Raw genomic sequence first — 23,068 nt, 5'->3', positions numbered from 1 at the left:
AGTACATATACCCTATGTCCTGGTAAGAAGAAAATTACTATTACAGATGGTTCACTTACTACAGTGACAGGATTAGGAGATGTCCAAATTAATCCCTCATTCATTCTTAAAAATGTTTTTCATGTTCTTAGATTGTCTACTAATCTGATATCTATACAAAGACTTACTAGAGACATGAACTGCAATGTGACTTTTCATCCCTCTTACTGTGAATTTCAGGACCAGAGTTCGGAGAAGAAGATTGGACTTGTTAAGGAGAAGGATGGACTATACTATCTTAAGACATCTAACAACATAAGTAATATCAAGAATAGTTTACCTTTGTCATTTTTTTCTGAAAAATCTTCCAATAAAGATAAAATCTGGCTTTATCATTTTCGTCTTGGACATCTTTTTTTTGAAACTTTGAAAAACATGTTTCTTTCTTTGTTCAAAGGATTAAACGTTGAAGATTTTCATTGTAATGTTTGTGAACTTGTAAAATACAGACGTGTATCTTTTCCAATTAGTAACAAAAGAAGTTATACTCTCTTTTACTTGATTCATAGTGACATTTGGGGTCTCTCTACAGTTTTTAATATTTTTGAGGCAAAATGGTTTGTTTCATTCATAGATGATTGTACCAGAGTTTTTTGAGTTTTTTTACTTAAATTCAAATCAGATGTGAATAGTATATTTTTTAGCTTCCAAAACATGATCCAAAATCAATTTGAAGTGAGAATCAAGAGATTTAGGTCTGATAATGCAAGAGACTATTTCAACCAAAGTCTATCCACCTATTTCTAAAATGAAGGGATTATCCATGAGTCATCTTGTGTTAATACTCCACAACAAAATGGAGTGGCAGAGAGAAAAAATAGTCATTTATTAGTCACAACCCGAGCTTTCCTTTTTCAAGCAAATGTGCCCAAATCTTACTGAGAAAAAGTTATTCTCACTGCTACACACATTATAAATAGGTTACCTTCAAGGGTTTTAAGATTTAAAACTCCTATGGAACTACTCTCACAATTCTATCCCAACCTTAATACCACAAACAATTTCACACCTAAGATATTCGATTGTACATCATTTGTTCATGTTCACAGCCATAACAGGAGAAAGTTGGATCCAAGAGCAATTAAGTGTATCTTTGTGGGGTATTTATCAATTCAGAAAGGGTATAAGTGCTATCATCCTTCTACAAAAAAATTTTATGTGTCTCCAGATGTCACTTTTAAAGAAAGTAAACCATTTTTTACTCAACCTTATCTTTAGGGGGAGACATCATTTATAGAAGATAAGGATAAAAACTTCTTTTTGTTTGACTTGTCATCCTCCTCTAAAATAGTTTCACCTATTAATTTTTTTGAGCCTAAACCCATTTTTTCATAGTCCAAATCAAACACTGATTCTAAATTTGAACCGATTCCAAACACAGAAGTTGTGACTAAAGATAATACTATTCTTGATTCTGTGAAAGAATTACAGGTGTACTCAAGAAAAAAAGTTTCAGCTCTTGAAATGGTGCAAATTCAAGAACCTGATCCTAACTCTGAAAATGAGGTAATTACAGTCTTTGATTCTATTTCTCAAAATAAGCATGATTCTCATAAAATTAGTGATTATGATCTACCTATTGTCATTAGGAAAGGAACTAGCGAATGTACTAAACATCCATTATACCCAATCTCTAAGTTTATGTCATTTGAAAAGTTTTCACCATCCCATAAAAAATTTTTTGTGAGCCTAAATACTATTTCTATTTCAACTACATTATCTAAGGCATTATCCAATGAGAAATGGAGGCAGGCGATGAAAATAGAAATAGAGGCCTTAGAGAAAAATAAGACATGGAAACTAGTAAAGTTACCTGCAGAAAAACATTCAGTTGGATGTAAATGAGTTTTCACTGTAAAATATAAGGCAGATGGTACTATTGAAAGATACAAGGCCAGGCTGGTGGCTAAGGGCTACACTCAAACTTATGGAGTGAATTATCAAGAAACTTTTGCTCCAGTTGCCAAGATGAATACAGTTAGGATTTTATTATCCTTTGCGGTAAATTACAATTGGCAGCTTCAACAATTTGATGTAAAGAATGCCTTTTTACATGGTGATTTGGAAGAAGAGTTATATATGAAAGTTTCACCAGGATTTAGAGGTCATCTAGAAGCACAAAAAGTATGCAAGCTGAAAAAGGTTTTATATGATCTTAAACAGTCTCATAGGCCTGGTTCGGGAGATTTACCAAAGTAATACTAGGAATATAATATAAACAGAGTCAAAAGGATCACACACTGTTTATCAAGCACTCAGATTTGGGTAAGGTCACAATTCTATTAGTATATGTTGATGATATAATTATAACTGAAGATGATGAAAAAGAAAAAAAGTCTCTAAAACAGTGTTTGGTCAGAGAATTCGAGATAAAAGAGCTAGAAAGATTGAAGTACTTCCTAGGAATTAAAGTAGCCCACTCACGTCATGGTATTTTTATTTCATAACAAAAATATATGATGAATCTTTTGAAAAAAACTGGGAAGCTTGCATGTAAACCTACAAATACCCCTATAGATCCTAATCATAAGCTTGAAGAAGCTAATGAAGATGCTGCTGTAGATAAGGAGATGTACCAGAGATTAGTTAGAAGATTTATTTATTTCTCACATACTAAACCTGACATAGCATATGCTATGAGTGTGATAAGTCAATTTATGCATAGCCCTAAAGAAATACACCTACAGGCTGTCTACCGTGTACTACACTATTTGAAGGCTAATCTTAGGAGAGGTATCTTGTTTAAAAAAAATTCAGGGTTGGTACTAGAGGCATATACAGATGCTGATTATGCAGGTTCAGTAACTGACAGAAGATCTACCTCAGGCTACTGCACTTTTTAGGTGGTAATCTTGTAACTTGGAAGAATAAAAAATAGAATGTGGTGGCAAGATCAAGTGCTGAAGCAGAGTTTAGGGTAATGACTCAAAGAATTTGTGAACTACTATGGTTAAAGATTATTCTATAAGACTTGAAGATCAAATGGGATGGACCAATAAGACTTTACTGTGATAATAAATTTACAATAAGCATTGCACATAATCCTATGCAACATGACAGAACAAAACACATTGAAGTAGACCGGCACTTCATAAAGGAAAAGCTAGACAATGGATTGATTTGCACCCCATATGTATCAACCAAAGGTCAACTTGCAGATGTGTTGACTAAAGGCCCCAACAGTACAACATTTCAGAAAATTATTTCCAAGCTGGGAATGGAAAACACCTATTCACCAGCTTGAGGGGGAGTGTGGGAAAACATTTAGTTACAAGTTGTTGTATTTTGTAATCTGTTGATTGTAATCTGTATATATTTGTATCCCTAAAATTGAGAATTTATATCTTTAGAATTAAGGACAGAATATCAGGATAGATAATTTCTTGATTATAGGGATTAGATTTAGGAATATTTAATTTCTTAGTTTACTCTCTAGTTAGTTGTATTTAAATCTATGGTGTTTGTATGATTCAATACACAAGTTTTCAATATACTCTCATTTTTCCACAATTATAAATAAACACTACACCATAATTTATTTTTTAAAACTAGATAATAAAAATATTATAAATAACATCAAACTATCCAAAAAGGTTTTTGAAAACCAAACATGCCTCAACACACGTTTTGATTGAAAGAATTGCTAAAAAAAACTAATGAAAAGAGAAAATCTAACACTTACATGAGCAATCATTAAATTTCCTATAAGATAAAAAAATAAATATTAATATGAAAAAAATTATAAAATTTAATCAAACAAATCAAAAATAAAGAAAAACTCAACATTAAAAAAATAAAAAAAAATTTTAAATCACTCAATATAGAACACCTTATTTTCATTTTTTTTTCCTTTCTTTTTGATGAGATACAAAAAATGGCCCAATCATATATAAAACAATCATAAATAAAAAAATTAAACAAAAAAAAAAAAAAGAACCTAGAAGCAAAAACTCCACAACCCATTTCCCTACAATAAAAGGAAGCAACAAAAAAAAAATACTATAATTGCCTCAATTTCTAAAATTTCTTTATTTCCATAAAAAACCCTCAAAATGTAAAAAAAATGAAACAAAAATAATCCAAAAAGCACAAAAACTCTTTTGGCAGCCTAAAAATTTGATACAAAATAATCCATTTTTTCACATTCTTTAGTTTGTTTGGTTTAAAAGAAAAATAACCAAAAAAAAAAAAAATCAAAATCCAACCTTTCAACTTTTAGGATGAATAAATGACCCATCTACAAAATTTAAGAGAAAGGAAAAATCATAGGAAATGATGGAAATAAACAAACCTAAGAAAAGGTGTGGGGCAAAGGTCACGTGAAGGACTGAATGAGTTATGTTAGATAAAGTAAAATAATTGATTTGATTTATCTTTTCCTTTTTTTTCCTCTTTTCTCATATTAATTAATCCTTTTATCTTTTTTTTATTTTATTATTTTTCACTTATTCAATATCATAAAACTTTTTTTATTCAACAAGTCAATCAACATATCAATGTATCATCAACGAATTAGTTCTAGGTATAGATTGTGGGTCGAGCAAGTGGGTCGCAAGTCCAAGTTCGATCTTATCACAAGTTTATTTCTTTCCCATTATAAAACCCAACTTTTTTTAAATCATTTTTTCTCATTTCCTTCTTTCTCTAATGGCTTAGGCTTAGATTCCACCAAAATCTTCCTTTTTGGCTCTTTTTTCATGTTCTGATTTTAGTTTTTCTAAAAAAACTACAAATTAACCTAGACTAAAGAGAAAGTCACAGGTCTCCTCTTCTTAAAGTTCACACTCTGTTATTAAAACATCGCCTCATTACAATAGCTTTTACTACTTACAAAAATTGATAACTCAAATCACTTTCAAAGTTTTTTAAGCCAATAACCTAGATGATTCTTCTTTTTATTTTTGGTGTTTTTTGTGTTTTTTTCTTGGTTTTTTTTTATGGCTTTCTTGTAAGGTTGAATTTTTTTATTTGTGTATTTTTTATCAAAAAAAATGAGAAACAAGATAATTTCGTTTATAGAATGAATGTTTTTTACAATGTTTTAAGTTGTCGGAATAAGGGCTGTTGGAAGTGTTTGATAGTGGTTGGGTAGGCTAGGATTACTACTGATGGTGGTGTGAGCTATTGGTAGGTAGGAGGCTATTGATGTTTGTGGTCTACAATATTGTATAGTGGCATTTTTTATGGTTTAAAAGTGTTGGTGATGTGGTGTTTATTGGTTGGCAGGAACAATAAGCGAGAGTGGTTCAGTATTGAGCTTAAGAACTGGTGATTGAAAGTGACGGGATGTACTGGTTTGAGGGGGTTCCAATGGTAATGGTAGTAGAGGCGGTTGTTTTTTTCTTTTGTAAGAATTACGAGAGGGTTAGAGGATTTGGAGAGAGAGTTAAAAAGAAAAAATTATGGCTTTTGTATTTGTACCAAAACAGTGTGTTAAGAAGAAATAATAAAAAAAAAGAAATATGAGAAAAGAAATAAGTAAGAGTGACACGTGGTATTTTACTAGAGGTCAAAGGAAAGTTAAAAATAGTAAAATTAATAGTATGGACAAGAAAAATGCATGTGCGTTGCTGTGGATCAATTATTTATTTTTTCATTTCTATTTGTCGAATATGTTTTTAGAAAATTTTTTTAATTAAAAATTTTAAAAAAAGAAAGGTACAAAATAAACGGGAATAACACGTAGATACTTTAATTGGTCTCTTTTTTTATACAAATAAAATTTATACAATAAAAAAATAAATACCAAAAAGAAAAATAATTAAAAAGGAAAAACAAAAAAAATTTTAAAAATAAGAAAAGTGAAAAAAAAATAAATGCTTACAATGGGTGCCACACTGTATTACATATTGAATTTAAAATATAAAAATTTTTAAATTAAAATAAAAAATAATTTTATTAATATAATACATATATATAATTAAATAAATAATAAAATATATACTTATATATACATATATATATCTCAAAATAAGCTAAGATAAAATACCTTAAATATGTTTTCAATTCGAACTTATTTCTTTTTAAAAAATTTGACTTTTATCAAAGTCAATTTCAATTTTTAAAAATCATCTTTTATCAAATTAAAATGGATTAAAATCAATATTGTTTTTTAAATATTCATCAATTGACACTTTTCATTACAAAATTTATCTAATTAAAAATATAAGAAAATGAAAAAAAAAAGTTAAGTGAGGCACCATGTTGACACCTTTTTTTTTTTCTTCACAAAATCACTTTAATAAAAATATTTTTAAAAAAAGATGGGAAAAGGAAAAAATCAAAGAAATAAAAATAAAATGGAAAAGAAAGCTAAATGGAATATTACGGGGATATCCTAATTGAGTGATGACCTATTAGATACAAATTATTTTGTCATTTTTATCAATTGGTTCATTTTGTTGTAAAATTTATTTAATAAAAAACAAAAAACGAAAGGGAAAAAATCAAATTGAGACACCACTTGGACACCTACATAGGTTTTTTTTAGCAAAATTTATCTAAATTTAAAAATTAAAAAAAAAAAGCAAAAAATATTTTTTGAAGAAATAAAAAAAGGAAAAAAAAGGTAACACGTTGGGACCATAAATGACAATCAAACAAAAGTGAAAAAAAATCAAATTTATATAATAGATCAATGGATTACATCTTAATTTTGGATAGATATAGTATCTTATTAAATTAAGATATTAAATAATATCTTTAATAATATAACACATATATATAATTAAATAATTAATTTAATATATATAATTAAGGCAAGAAAAAAAATCATAAACCCATATCTAATTTGACCTTAATTTTTAAGAAATAACTTCGATTTGATCTCAAATAAAAAATGCACATATCAAATTCGGATGAATTAAACTATCAAATATGAATAATTTTTGTTATCCATACATCCATTTATGTTTGTCTTAAAAAAAATTTTTATTGATTTTTTTGTTGTAAATTATTCAATTAAAAACATAAAAAGTAAAATAGAGTACAACATGTACACAATGTTGGTTTTGTGCAATAAAGTTATATAATTAAAAAATAAATAAAGCAAAATTAACAAAAATTAAAAAGAAAAGATAAAAATGCAAAAAAAAAAAGTTGAGTTACTACATGATAATATCTTTTTCTTAAAAAATATCAAATTAAAAAATAAAAATAAGTTTTTAATCAATAATATCAAATTTGTCCTATATTAAAAAAGATAAAATATTTAAAAGAAAAAAAGAAAGAAAGAGTAAATCGAACAATGACAAAAAAAAAAAAAAGAAAAAGAAAATAACATAATACTTGGCACACTCTTTATATCAAGTTGGTGAGACAAAAATGAATTTAAAAGAAAAAATATTTTATTAAATATATAAAAATAATAATAATAAGAAAAAAAGTGAACATGTGGTATACTTTTAATATCGAGTAGGTTATGCTAAGAAATAAAGTTAAATCTAAAAAAAAGATTAAAAAAAAAAAAAGAAAGTTTGGTGTAAAGTGAAGCGCAACTTTAACAAATAAAAATCTTTCAAAAAGATATTTATTAAAGATAAAAAAATTAACAAAAAATAGAAAATAAGATAAAAAATAAAAAATAGGAAATACACAATAATACCTTAATTTTATTCTTTTTTCATAAATTTATCCAATAAAAATTAAACACCTAAAACAATAAAAAAAATGAAAATTTTGGAAAAGGGAAAATAAAATAAAGAAAAAAAAATCTCAAGAGTGCCACATTAACATTAGATATTGAGTTTAAAATATTAATTTATGAAATTAAGGTAAAAAATTTATTAATATAATTCATATATGTGTATAAAATTAAATAAATAATAAAATATATATTTTATATATACCTCAAAATGAGCTTAGACAAAATATCTTAAATATGTTTTTGACTTGAGCTTGTTTCTTTTTTAAAAACTAGATTCATCTAAAGTCAATCTCAATTTTAAAAATTATCTCTAATCAAATCTAGATGGATCAAAACTTACTGAAAATAGATTATTTTTGTATCTATATCAATTAACATATTTCAATACAAAATTTATTTAATTAAAAACATAAAAAAAGAGAAAAAAAGCAAATTAAGGTGCGATATCAATATGTTTATTTTTTTTTTACAATATTACTTTAGTAAAAAAAACAAAAAAAAAAGAAAAAGAAAAAGAAAACTTATTGGGGTATTACATGAACATCCTAATTGAATGGAGATCCATTGGATACGAATTATTTTGTCATTCCTATCCATTAGCTCATTTCATTGCAAAATTTATTTCATTAAATAATAAAAAATGATAAAAAGTTAATTGAGGTGTCACGTGGATACTTACATAGATTTTTTTGTTCACAAAATTTATTTAAATTTAAACAAAAAAAGAACAAAAAAAAAGTAATACGTCGAAACCTTAAATAAAAGTCGAATAAAAATCACAAAGAGTTAAATTTATATAATATATGAATAGATTGATTATAATTATGGATCAATTTAATATTTTTATTTAATTAATATGTTAAATAATATATTTATTAATATAATACATATAAATAAAAATTAAATAATTAATTAAAATAAGACGGAACACCATAAACCCACTCCGACTCGACCTTGATTTAAAAAAACATCTTGACTCAATCTTAAATAAAAAATGCACATGTAAGATTTGAACTAATCAAAGTTTATCGAATACGAATTAGTTTGCTATTCATATCTCCATTAACATTTTCTTTAAAATTTTATTTATCGACTTATTTTGTTGTAAATTATTCTATTAAAAAATAAAAATGCAAAAATACAAAAGGCAACAAAAGCGATATAGAGTGCAACATGTACACATTTATTACTTTTTTCTCAATAAAATTATCTAATTAGAATTAAAAAATAACAAAAATTAGAAAGAAATGATGAAAATCCAAAAAAAAAAAAAAAAGAAGAAAATCGAGTTATCACCCCACATTAGCAATGTGAGCTTTCCTTAATATCATTTTCTTAAAAAAATATCAAATTAACAAAAAGGAAAAATAACAAAAAAATTTAATCAATAATATCAAATAAGTCTAACATTAAAAAAGTTAAAATATTTAAAAAGGAAAAAATAGCAAAAGTCAATAAAAATGATAAAAAATAGAAAAAAAAGAAAATAATTTGACATATGGCATATTCTATCAAGTTAGGAAGATAAAAAATTTTAAATCTAAAAAATATTTATCAAATACATAAAAATAAAAAAATATATTCATATCTCCATTAACATTTTCTTTAAAAATTTATTTATCGGCTTATTTTGTTGTGAATTATTATATTAAAAAATAAAAATGCAAAAATACAAAAGGCAACAAAAGCGATATAGAGTGCAACATGTACACATTTATTACTTTTTTCTCAATAAAATTATCTAATTAGAATTAAAAAATAACAAAAATTAGAAAGAAATGATGAAAATCCAAAAAAAAAAAAAAAAGAAGAAAATCGAGTTATCACCCCACATTAGCAATGTGAGCTTTCCTTAATATCATTTTCTTAAAAAAATATCAAATTAACAAAAAAGAAAAATAACAAAAAAATTTAATCAATAATATCAAATAAGTCTAACATTAAAAAAGTTAAAATATTTAAAAAAGAAAAAAATAGCAAAAGTCAATAAAAATGATAAAAAAATAGAAAAAAAAGAAAATAATTTGACATATGGCATATTCTATCAAGTTAGGAAGATAAAAAATTTAAAATCTAAAAAATATTTATCAAATACATAAAAATAAAAAAAATAATAAAAAAAGTAAACACATGACATACCCTTAATATCAAGTGTCTCATAAAAAAATTTAAATCTTGAAAAAAAGTAAAAAAAAAAAGCTTGATACAAAATGGGATCCACCTTTAAAAATAAAATCTTTAAAAAAATTATTAAATGTAAAAATATTGACAAAAAAACTAAAAAAAAAATCAAGCACATGGTACAACCAATGAATAGCATTGTTCATTAGTACATTTATAAAATTTAATGTATGGATTAAAAAGAATAATATTTTGTAAAATTTGTTAAGTATATTATTTATAAGAAAGTGCACAAAAGGATAGAGTAAAAATAAAAAAACAAGACTTAACAATAGATGTGTCACCGAATCAAGTCGGGTTGAACTAAGTTCTCATTTTCAAAGTTTCATTCATCCAATTATAACTGTTTAAATAATATTAAAATCATTTTAAAAATTTTAAATATATTTTAAAATAAAATAAAAACAAAATTTTATTAACATATAATAACAAATGATCGAGTCAATCAAGGCTTAAAATTTTATCAAAGCTCGATATATGAGCTTAATGAAAATTCAACACATGAACAAATTTAATTATAAAAAATAATATTTTGATATTAAAATGTAATTTTCATTAAAAAAATACTACTATAATATTCTAATAATATGGAGCTTAGGTTCAACTTCTTCATTAAGATAAGTTTCACTCACAAAAAGAAAAACATACTAACATTTATTAGTCTTTTTTAATGAGTATATTTCATAAGATTTCTTTGAAACATGATTGGTTGAAATTTCCATTAATGAACAAATTGTGTGATTTATTATTTGGAGGCATGAAATTAATAATATCCATAAAGTCATTCGTCTCCAAGAGGAAAGGCCACCATATCAATTGTGAAATTCATAATTTTAACTCAAAAAAAAAAAAAAAAACTTACCAAAAGGTGATTTTTATATAAAAAAAAAGAAGTTATTTTTATTCCTTGATGAAGTCCATAAAACTATAACTTAATTTCCTAAATTTCAGCTTTTTTTTTTTCTAATTTCTATTTAAAAAATCACAAATAATATATAAAATGCATACAATTATCATTAAATCAAATATTTTGATGTAAAAAAAAATTATATCGATCAAATGTACCAACCAAAGAAAACTTGTCACGGATACTATATTTGTCACATGGCTTTAATTAACTGGCATTAATTGAGAATAAAATGAAATCCTATATAAATGAATAAATTTAATATAAAATTAAACAAAATTCAAGAAAAATATTTATAAAAAAAAACTTTTGGTATGTACGATTCCATATAGTACTACTTTAATAAATCATAAATCACAGCTTGAAAACTGATTTTCATAAGTGCTATGGGGCCTTGGAATATATAGTCTATCAACTATGGCAGAGCCTAATAACTATTCATTCATTGGTTGAAGACACAGATGCATTGCCCCTTATGATATGCTGCAATTTGTCTAATTCAACATTAATTTTTTTTTATAATATAGTTAGGACTTAGGAATATCTAACTTTTGGTTGAATCTAGTATCTTCCTTAAGCAATTTTAAGAATAATTTTTTTATATTGATTTAATAATAAAAATTTTATTCAAAATGTTTTTCATAAAAATTGAAATACTTAATCTGATTTCTTTATAGATATTTTAAAGAAATCTTCTTTAAAACGATGCATTTACAAGTAATGCATTCGTAAAATGGAAATTTTGCGTAATGAAAACTTTTTTTTTTTAATAAATATATAAAAAAATATTAATACAACTGATAAATCATATCATATATTGTACTATATACGAACTTTTGTTGGTGGATTCCATTTCCGGCTTTCTGCTCTCGTCATGGTTCACAGGCTCACAGTGAAAGCAGCTTATCTTTAACCAGGCTAAGAGGTTTGACATAATTGCAAGAATCCCAGCACAGGGAAAATAAAATGATGCAAATCCCAATAATAAAAAATGTTTGTCTGTCTGTCTGTCTGTCACATATTTTTATCCTCTTGTGTTTCTTGGAAATATATGTTCACTTTTTGTCTTTTTCCTTCCCCCTCGTTCTCCATTCTCGATGGCTTGGATGACCTTTCTACCTCTTCTATCATAGGAAATTGAAACGTTTATGTTTTACTGTTATCATGATTTACATTGAAAGATTGGGTATTGTTCAAAGTTTACTTCTCCTTTGAAAAGGGGGGGGGGGGGGGTGAAACAGAGAAAGTGTTATACTTTCTTGTTTTTTCTCTCTCTTTGTTAATATGTTAATTGATGTTTTTGTTTATATTTGACTTATATAATAGCATCAATTATTAAAATATAAATATAATGTTAATTATAAAATATATTTAAATATTAAATATGGATGCGATATATTTAATATATATATTATATATGAAATGATATGATTAATATATATAATTAATTTTTTTAAATATAATATAAATAAATATAAATAATATAAATATATATGAATAGATATAATAAATGTGAATATATATATAGTAATACGATTAAAATAATAAATAATTATACACTATTAATTATTTATAATTTAATAGAATTGATATATTAATAATATAAAAGATACTTACATATTAAAAAATAAACAAATTTAATACTCATTTAATATGTTTTTAATATATAAATTTAAATTTATATTTATATTGCATAACTATATTAGTTTTTAGTATATATTTAAAATGATAAACTATTAAAAATTAAAAAATAAAATAATAATACATAGGATCAATATTAATATTTATATTGTATTTATATTATTAATATAAAAATAATTTTATAATAATTATTAAATGAGTATTATAATTAAATGTTTAAAATAATTTTTATATGATATTAAATAATTAATTAAGTATTATAATTAAAAGATTAAAAATTAAAATAATTTTTATAAGTTTATATTAAATTAAAATAAATATAAAAATATATTAAATATATTAAATGTGTTAAACATGTTAAATATATATTTATAATATAAAATTAAATTAAATATATTATTCATATCGTATCACATATTTAAATATATCAACATATATTATGAATTATATTATTTTAAAATTTACGTTGAAATAAATAAACATTAAATATATATTTTTTAAAATATGTATATAATTTTTTTTAACATTTTTATATTATAAAATCGAATCGTACATGATATTTACAGATGTACCTTTTGCCCTCTCCGACTCAGCATGCAGTCCCTCTTTTCCTTCTCTCTCTGAGTTGGAACTTGGAACATTTCATTCTTGGACCTCCCAAATAGACGGTTTGTGTTAGGAAAATGGGGTCCAGTCCCATGTAAGTGGTTTTGGACCAAGTAAAGGTCATGGGCCTTGATCTTTTATTTTACACAGAGCCCTAGCTACTTAATAAAAAAGAGGTGGGGTTGTTTTGTGTGTGTGTCGACAACCAAGTAGAGAAAGAAGAAAAGCCAGGAAAAGCAGAGAGAGAAAAAGGAGAAGGGAGAGTTGATTAAACGGAAGTCGATCCGTGGTCCGATTGAGTTGGAACCTTGTCAGGAGGTTTATGATTCAGAGTTATACATTCTGAACGGTGAAGATCGGGTTTGAAGCTCTCTAGGAACAAATCCAGGGTGTATTTGTTGAGTCACTTATTTGGTGAGATTTCTCCAATTGTTTCTCTAGTTGTTGATTAGCTCTAGTTTTAGCTAGAGAAGAACTTTGTATAACTATTATTTGATAGTGAAGATTTTTCTGGTGGCCCGTGGTTTTTCCCTCTACACTGGAGGGTTTTCCACGTAAATCTTGGTGTGCTTTATTTTTCCTGCGCATTTGATTATTGATTGTTGTCTATTGCTTCTGTATTGTTGTGATTATTGCTTCAGGCGCAACAAGTGGTATCAGAGCGAGGGTTATTTTGAGACATCGATACAGAAGCAACCCAGGATAGAAGTAAATTCTGTTTGAGATCATGGAAGGTGATACAGGTTCCATGATAAAATTGACAGCATCAAATTATTCAATTTGGAAGCCTATGATGGAGGATCATCTATACTGCAAAGATTTGTATGAGCCAGTATTGGGTGATTCGGCTAAACCAGCAGATATGAAAGATGAAAGCTGGAAGAAGCTAGGTAGAAAGACGCTGGCTACAATCAGAAAATGGGTTGATATCAGCGTGTTCCATCATGTAGCGCAGGAATCGGATGCTCACATTGTTTGGGAAAAATTGACAGCATTGTATGAGAGAAAAACAGGTATGAATAAAGTTATGCTTGTTAAAAAGATTGCAACTTGTAAGTCTAAACATAAATCTAAGTTTAGAGGTAAAGTGAAGTGTTTCCATTGTGGTAAGGCTGGTCATATAAAACGAAATTGTAGAATCTTGAAGCAAGAGCGAAAAGATGAGAAAGGCAAGAGTTCAGATGATGGCAATGTTGCAGCAGTGAATTCAGATAGTGATTCAGTTACTTTGATTTGTACACATGGTGACTGTAATCATGTTAGTGATCCCGACATTGAGTGGATAGTTGACACAGGAGCGGCATATCATTGTGTTCCTAAGAGAGAGTTGTTTACAACTTACAAAGCAGGAGACTTTGGTTGTACCAAGATGGGAAACAAGAGTGTGTCGCAGATTGTTGGGATTGGTGATATTGGTGTACAAACTAGTACAGGCTGCATGTTGACTTTAAGGGATGTCAGACACATTCCAGATATGAGAATGAACTTGCTTGCTATTAATGTCCTTGATAAGGAGGGATATGAAAGCCGACAAAAGAATGGACAGTGGAAGCTTCTCAAAGGATCTATGGTAGTTGCAAGGGGAAAACTATGCTGCACAATGTATAAGACATGGATGCAATTGAACGGTAACCAGGTAAATACCGTTGAAAATGATGCTTCAGCAAACTTGTGGCACAGGAGGCTGGCACACATGAGTGAAAAAGGGTTACAGGTTTTGGCAAGGCACTCTCTCATTCCCTTGACCAAAGGTATGTCTCTCGATTCATGTGATTATTGTTTGTTTGGTAAGCATCATAGAGTTTCTTTTCGTAAAAGTTCTCAGAGAAAAGAAAATATATTGGAATTAATTTATTCTGACGTATGTGGTCCCATTGAGGTTGAGTCATTAGGTGGTAGCAGATATTTTGTTACTTTTATTGATGATGCTTCACGTAAGACTTGGGTGTATATGTTGAAATATAAAAGTCAGGTACTGCAGTATTTTCAAAAATTTCATGCCATGGTTGAAAGGATGACAGGGTTACCCTTAAAGTGTATTCGAACTGATAATGGTGGGGAATACACATCTAAAAGCTTTGAAGAGTATTGCTCAAAGCATGGGATCAGGCATGAGAGGACAGAACCTGGAACACCGCAGCATAATGGTATAGCTGAAAGAATGAATCGCACCATTGTGGAAAAAGTCAGATGTATGTTGAGGATGGCAAAATTACCGAAGCCATTCTGGGGTGAAGCAGTCAACACAGCTTGTTATTTACTTAACAGGTCACCATCAGTTCCTTTGGGCTTTGACATTCCAGAAAGAGTGTGGACAGGAAAAGATGCTTCATACTCTCACTTAAAAGTTTTTGGGTGTAAAGCATTCATGCATGTACCAAAAGAGCAGAGGTCAAAGCTTGATAGTAAAGCTACACAGTGTGTGTTTGTAGGATATGGTGATGAGGAATTTGGCTACAGGGTATGGGATCCAGTAAAGAGAAAGACAGTCAGAAGCAGAGATGTGGTCTTTCATGAAAAAGAAACCATAGCAGACCTTGAGAAAAATGAGAAGACTACACGAGTTACTGTTGAGTGTGATATTTCAACACCGACAGGGATTTCACAGGAAAGAGCCACAGATGGTGAAAATGAGCCAGAAACAGAACTTGGGGATATGAATGAGCCAGCCATAGTTGGTGATGAGCCAGATGCTATTAGTTTTGAGCAGGGGGAGCAATCCTCTCTACCTGAGAGTGTTGAGCAGGGAGAGCTACCTTCAGCATCAAGTGATGTAGAGTCTCAGCTCAGGAGATCTACTAGAAAGCGCAGGCCATCTACCAGGTATCCAAGTTCAGATTTTATTTTAGTTACCAGTGAAGGGGAGCCAGAAAGCTTTCAAGATGTGCTGGTTACTCCGGATAGAGAGCACTGGTTAAAAGCAATGAAAGAAGAGATGGAGTCATTGCGAAAGAATGGTACTTATGATCTTGTTAAACTTCCAACAGGGAAGAGGCCATTAAAGAATAAATGGGTGTTCAAGTTGAAAAAGGATGGTGACAAACTAGTGAGGTACAAAGCTCGATTGGTAGTAAAAGGTTTTTCTCAGAAACCAGGCATCGATTTTGATGAGATTTTTGCTCCAGTTGTAAAAATGAGTTCTATTCGAGTGGTACTGGGATTGGCAGCTAGTTTGAATCTTGAGCTTGAGCAACTTGATGTTAAAACTGCATTTTTGCATGGTGATTTGCAGGAGGACATTTATATGAATCAGCCTGAGGGTTTTGAAGTGAAAGGGAAAGAGCACTTAGTTTGCAAATTGAAGAAAAGCTTGTATGGCTTGAAACAAGCTCCGCGATAGTGGTACAAGAAGTTTGATTCTTTTATGATGAGTCATAGCTATAAAAGAACAGCAGCAGATTCTTGTGTGTATATTAAACAATTCTCTAATGGTAACTTCATTATCCTATTATTATATGTTGATGATATGTTGATTGTAGGACAAGATGCTAGTATGGTTTGCAGGTTGAAAGAACAATTGTCTAAGTCCTTTGATATGAAAGATTTAGGTCCAGCAAAGCAGATTCTTGGTATGGACATTATCCGAGATAGGAGAGCTGGAAAGCTGTGGTTGTCACAGGAAAAGTATGTTGAACGAGTGCTTGGTAGATTCAACATGCAACATGCTAAATCAGTTAGCAGTTCACTTGCCAACCATTTTCATCTAAGTAAGAAATCTTGTCCAGTGTCTAAGGAAGAGCAACTAGCTATGTCTAGTATTCCTTATTCTTCTGCAGTCGGTTCTTTAATGTATCTTATGGTTTGTACAAGGCCTGACATTGCTCATGCAGTTGGTGTAGTGAGCAGATTTCTTTCTAATCCAGGGAAGGTTCACTGGGAAGCAGTGAAATGGATTTTTAGATATTTGAGGGGTACCTCAAAAATGTGCTTGACTTATGGAGTTTCACAACCAGTTCTAGAAGGGTTTACTGATGCTGACATGGCAGGCGATCTTGATGGTAGGAAATCTACTTCAGGGTATTTGTTTACTTTTGCAGGAGGAGCTGTATCTTGGCAGTCTAAGTTGCAGAAGTGTGTTGCTTTGTCAACTACAGAGGCTGAGTATATTGCAGCAACTGAAGCATGTAAAGAAATGCTTTGGATGAAACGTTTTCTTCTTGAATTAGGGTTGAATCAGAAAGAGTATGTGGTATTTTGTGATAGCCAGAGTGCTTTAGATTTGAGTAAGAATACCATGTACCATGCTAGAACAAAGCACATTGATGTTAGATATCATTGGTTACGTTCAGTGATTGAAGAACAGCAGATGCTATTGAAGAAAGTCCATACTGATAAAAATGTGGCAGATATGTTGACTAAGATACTTCCCAGGGAAAAGCTTGAGCTTTGTAGTAACTTGGCCGGAATGAGTTCCCTGGCCAAGGTAAGTTCCAAATGAAACTGCTATGGTGATGAATCTCCTCCTAATGGGGCTGGAGGGGGAGATTGTTAGGAAAATGGGGTCCAGTCCCATGTAAGTGGTTTTGGACCAAGTAAAGGTCATGGGCCTTGATCTTTTATTTTACACAGAGCCCTAGCTACTTAATAAAAAAGAGGTGGGGTTGTTTTGTGTGTGTGTCGACAACCAAGTAGAGAAAGAAGAAAAGCCAGGAAAAGCAGAGAGAGAAAAAGGAGAAGGGAGAGTTGATTAAACGGAAGTCGATCCGTGGTCCGATTGAGTTGGAACCTTGTCAGGAGGTTTATGATTCAGAGTTATACATTCTGAACGGTGAAGATCGGGTTTGAAGCTCTCTAGGAACAAATCCAGGGTGTATTTGTTGAGTCACTTATTTGGTGAGATTTCTCCAATTGTTTCTCTAGTTGTTGATTAGCTCTAGTTTTAGCTAGAGAAGAACTTTGTATAACTATTATTTGATAGTGAAGATTTTTCTGGTGGCCCGTGGTTTTTCCCTCTACACTGGAGGGTTTTCCACGTAAATCTTGGTGTGCTTTATTTTTCCTGCGTATTTGATTATTGATTGTTGTCTATTGCTTCTGTATTGTTGTGATTATTGCTTCAGGCGCAACAGTTTGGTCCTTAATTCTGCATATTTTCGCATTCTCTTTCCGTAGTATACCCCATCTGAATTCATGAGTCATCTCTTAGGATAAAACTGAAAACCCCATTATAGCTACAGGCAAAGTTCTCTTCTTTCATCTTCTTCTTCTCTGTTTAAAGTGATCATCAAGAAATTTAAACAGTTTTCTCTCTCTGTCTGTATCTGTCTTTCCCTCTGACCCTTTTATTAGTTAAAAACAGTCAAAGAGAGTGTGTGTGGGTTTATCAACGTGTTTTGAGTGTGGTTCACTTTTAAAAACAACAATGCCATCAGCCACCATGAGCCACCTTCGTGCTCTCATTCTCCTCCTTATATGTACCATCACAAACACCACTTCCTACCAATTCCACCGCCACCTCCTCCACCAGCCTTTTTTTCCTCGTAGCTCCCTTCCACCAACCTACCTTCCTTCCTCCTCTTCCCCATTTCCCTCGCCACAATCCCAACCTCATCACAACCAACAACAACAACAGCAGCCCAAATATCCTTTCTCCACAACTCCACCTTCCACCCCTCAAAATCCTTTCTTTCCTTCCTTCCCTTCCCCTCCACCCCCTCCTCCACCACCCTCCACACTCCCAACTTTTCCCGCCAACATCTCCTCCCTGCTCGTGCCCCACTCTCCCTCCCCCTCATCCCACCGCCGCCATCTCCTCCTCATTTCCCTCTCCTCCGCCCTCCTCATGGCCGCCATCATCCTCTGTCTTGCCGCCCTTACGCTCTACCTTCGCCATCACAACCACCAAAACACTTCCTCCGACGACAAAGCTTCCCGTTCAGACTCCCTCCGCTTATTCCCTCCCAACATTCCCCCCTCAGATGCCTCCACAAAGCCACCACCTCCACCACCACCATCTCAACAACCGCCACGTTATGTCTCAACCAACCGCAGCTCGGAGTTTCTTTACTTAGGCACCCTTGTAAACTCTAGAGTAGACCCAGAAAAAACAACCCTTTCTAGCAATGGAGGTATCAAGCTGGGAGTTTCATCTTCTCCTTATCAAAAGCTTGGCTCTCCAGAGCTGAATCCATTGCCACCATTGCCAAAAGTCCAAACTTTTCAAAGTGGACAACAGTTTCTCCAAAATGGGCAAATGGGTAGTTTTGAAAACAATGTTGAAGATGAAGAAGAGTTTTTTTCACCAAGAGGCTCTTCAGGTAGAAGAGAGAGTCCGACACCAGTAAGAATAGGATCAAGTTCAAGGGGGGAGTTTCAAGGTGAGAACTTTGGGAGTAGAAGCTTCAACTCAAGAACAGCTTCTTACCCTTATTCCAACTCTTGTTCACCTACAAATTCATTCTTGAACTCAAGTCCTGTGAGTCAGAGATCCAAGTCTCCAGATACTGTTGTTCCTATCTTTACAGTGAGAATAAAAAACCCATCTCCAACTTCACCTTCATCCACAAAGTTATCTTCATCGTCTTCCGAAAGGGATTCACCAGATAGAAGTTCAAGTTTTTCGGGTAAGAAAAAGGAATCTCCATCAATGATTGTGCTTAAGAAGCTTCCACCACCACCTCCGCCGCTTCCTCCACTGCGTTTCTGGGAAGTTCCTGTGGCAATGAACTCTGTTTACGAGGCTAATTCAGGGGGGCCTCCGGTTCTTGTTGGGCCTTCCAGGCCGGTGGTGTTGCAGAATTTGGCGGTGAATGAGCAATTGAAGAAGAATGAGGGTTTAGAGAGGAGTGAAGAGACCCCTAAACCGAAATTGAAGCCTTTGCATTGGGATAAAGTTAGGGCGAGTTCGGATCGGGCCATGGTGTGGGATCAAATAAAAGCAAGCTCTTTTCAGTGAGATACCATTACCCACATCCCTCTTTTAGTCCTTTAGTATATCTACTTTGCTTAAAATTTTTTCTTCTTTTGGTATCAACCTTTATTGCTTTTTGAGTGTTTGGTAAGTTGTAGAATGCAAAAATGGTGCTTGCAGATTGAATGAGGAGATGATTGAGACACTTTTTATGGTGAATAATTCAAATTTGGCCACGAAAGATAACGGTGGTGGTCGCCGGCAGATTCTGTCCTCTGTGAGTCAGGAAAATTGCGTACTTGATCCGAAGAAGTCTCAGAACATTGCAATTTTATTGAGAGCATTGAATGTGACCATTGATGAAGTCTGTGAAGCACTTATGGAAGGTAATCATTTCATACGCATGGCAAATACAATGAATCGGTAAAAGATAGAGTAATAAAGGAGAAATAATTTTATTCTACCTCTAAACTGCTTTAACTTTTCTGCAAACAGGCAATTCAGACGCACTTGGGACAGAGCTCCTGGAAAGCCTATTAAAGATGGCTCCAACCAACGAAGAAGAGCGTAAGCTGAAGGAGTTCAGTGATGAATCCCCTTTTAAGCTAGGTTCCGCTGAGAAATTCCTCAAGGCAGTGCTTGACATACCTTTCGCCTTCAAGAGGGCTGGTGCAATGCTTTACATTGCTAATTTTGACTCTGAAATTGAGTACCTGAAAAGGTCTTTTGAAAATTTAGAGGTAAGTCTTAATTTCCAGTCTGTATGCACTTATGTGCTTCTGTTTTATAGGGCAACGACCACTAAGATGTCTGTTATGAATCTTATAATTATCGTTTGTTCTTCATCATTGATACTTTTCATTTTCCCCTTGTGGACCATAAGCAAAACTTATTCAAGGTAAAACATGTTCCATTAGGACTGTATCGACTCAATTGCAGTTATTTACTACAAGTTAAAAGCTAACAAGTTTAAAATGGGAAGAGTTCTCAATTGTTTCTCTTCATTGTTACTTATTTTTTCTCTACTTTTAGGAGATCATATTTGCTATTACAAGAAGCTTGTGGGGAGCTTCAACTTGTCTCATTAATCTATCATATTTCTGTCTTTACCTTGTATCTCCAACTGAGAGTCAATTATTTACCCCTATATTCCTGATTTTCCCGATTAAGAAGCTTGCCTACCATCTTACAGGATAACGATTGTGCCCTTCATCTTTGGCCTTGTAGTCTTCCTAATCATAAACCTTGGATTCAATTCAGTGGTATTAAACTCTGCATGCAAAGCAGCTAGTGGATAGATGGTATTCCAGCTAAGTAATCTTCGAAACCATATGCTTGGATTCAATTCAATGGTGGTAATCTCTCTGTAGTATTCCATGCAGTTGCTGGATACATATCACTTACAAGTGAAATTTGGTTATCTTTAGGTGGTTTCCACTTAAGAATTGGGGAAATAGGGGACAGTTGAACACCTATATTTCTATTGAAAATATTTAAAAACGTGCCAAGAAGGAACAAAATTCTCATAATTATCTTCTTCTCTGGTCAAAATGCTTATGATTGCTGGCTCAGTACAAGTGAAACTGCATATGGTAATCTAGCACTATAGAGATGATGGCTACATTTAGTCAATAACATTATGGGGGCAGCCATGCACTATTTCACCATTTTGCTTTATAGAAAGCTGTGTGCAACATGTATTCATGAGCATGATATCTTATTCATAATCTTTACTCTCGATATTTTGGTCTTGTATCTGTTTGAAATGAAGGATTTTGATATTTCAATTTACTGTTGTGTGGTAATTCTCTAATTTCTGAAACTTATTTCTCTTCTGCAGGCTGCTTGTGGAGAGTTGCGGAACAGCAGAATGTTTCTGAAGCTTTTGGAGGCAGTATTAAAAACTGGGAACCGCATGAATGTTGGCACCAACCGCGGTGATGCCCATGCCTTCAAGCTTGACACACTCTTAAAGCTTGTTGATGTGAAGGGCACTGATGGGAAAACCACACTTCTGCACTTTGTTGTGCAGGAAATCATCAGAGCTGAAGGTTCTCGCCTTTCCAGTGTCAATCAGAACATGAAAGCTGAGAAAATTCAGCAATCTAATTTTCAGGATGATGTTGAATTTAGGAAGCTCGGCCTGGAGGTTGTTTCTGGTCTAAGTGGGGAGCTGACCAACGTAAAGAAGGCTGCTGCTATGGATTCAGATGTTCTTAGTATTGAAGTTGCAAAACTTGCTACTGGTATCTCTAAAATCAGAGAAGTCATAAAATTAAATGAAGAGATTGTGCTGAAAGACAGCAGCCGTAAATTCTTTGAGTCAATGAATGAGTTCCTGAAGAAGGCGGAGGAAGATATTGCCAGGATCCAAGCCAAAGAGAGAGTCGCTCTCTCTATGGTGAAGGAGATAACAGAGTATTTCCATGGGAATTCAGCTAAGGAAGAAGCTCATCCTTTCAGGATTTTTATGGTCGTGAGGGATTTCCTCTCCATTCTTGATCAAGTGTGCAAGGAAGTTGCCAAGGTCAATGAGAGAACAATATACAGCTCGGCGCGTCCATTGCCAAATCCTACCCATCTTCCAGTTTTTCCTGGACTCAATGTAAGGCAGCATTATGGTTCCTCTGACGATGAAAGCTCATTACCCTCATCATAGTTCCTGATCAATGTCTCACATCTCATATGTAGTTGCGGGTAAATCTTATTGTCCTCATCATAGTTCCTGATCCATGAATCTTATATCTATCTGACCAGGTTCCATTTCAGAATGCAGCCGTCATTGCAAACATGTGTCTGAATCTCAACATATATAATGTAATATCTTTTTGGTTGGCTAAATTTGTACTTGAATATATCGACCTACAGGATTTTGGAAGATGTTTTGCTATGTGTAATATACAGGATGAAATAAAGCAGCATAGCTAAAAAGGGTTTGATCCATCTTGTAAATAAATTAGTGACTCTAAATTGAAGTTTATGTTCAATGATAGAAGCATAATGGTTGGTGCCTGCTAAATATATATTTTTTGTACTAGAATTAGAAATAAGATGTGGTGGCTACTGGGGATGCCGGTTTCTTCTTGTGGCTGAGAGGGCTTTGCACAGTCCTGGTTTGATCTGGCTCTTTACTTTTTTCAACACAGGAGGTAAGGCTTGAGAAAAGAGATTTTGCATGGGTTGGGATGGAATCTGAATC

At 31.5% G+C, this 23,068-nt stretch overlaps 1 protein-coding gene across 1 annotated transcript; it reads left to right on the top strand.

The window, feature by feature from the left end:
• Window positions 1-18,329: 18,329 nt before the first annotated feature.
• On the top strand, window positions 18,330-22,888 carry LOC111280125 (formin-like protein 2). Its single transcript, XM_022867293.2, has 4 exons — window positions 18,330-19,910; window positions 20,050-20,255; window positions 20,365-20,609; window positions 21,710-22,888. The coding sequence occupies exons 1-4, from the start codon at window positions 18,382-18,384 to the stop codon at window positions 22,526-22,528; spliced, it is 2,799 nt and encodes a 932-aa protein (XP_022723028.2). The 5' UTR covers window positions 18,330-18,381; the 3' UTR covers window positions 22,529-22,888.
• Window positions 22,889-23,068: the final 180 nt, after the last annotated feature.

The sequence above is a fragment of the Durio zibethinus genome, chromosome 27 (genome assembly GCF_047325235.1).
Source record: "Durio zibethinus cultivar Kanyao isolate XHJ-2024 chromosome 27, ASM4732523v1, whole genome shotgun sequence".
Lineage (NCBI taxonomy): Eukaryota > Viridiplantae > Streptophyta > Magnoliopsida > Malvales > Malvaceae > Durio > Durio zibethinus.
This window is presented reverse-complemented; position numbering and strand designations above follow the sequence as displayed.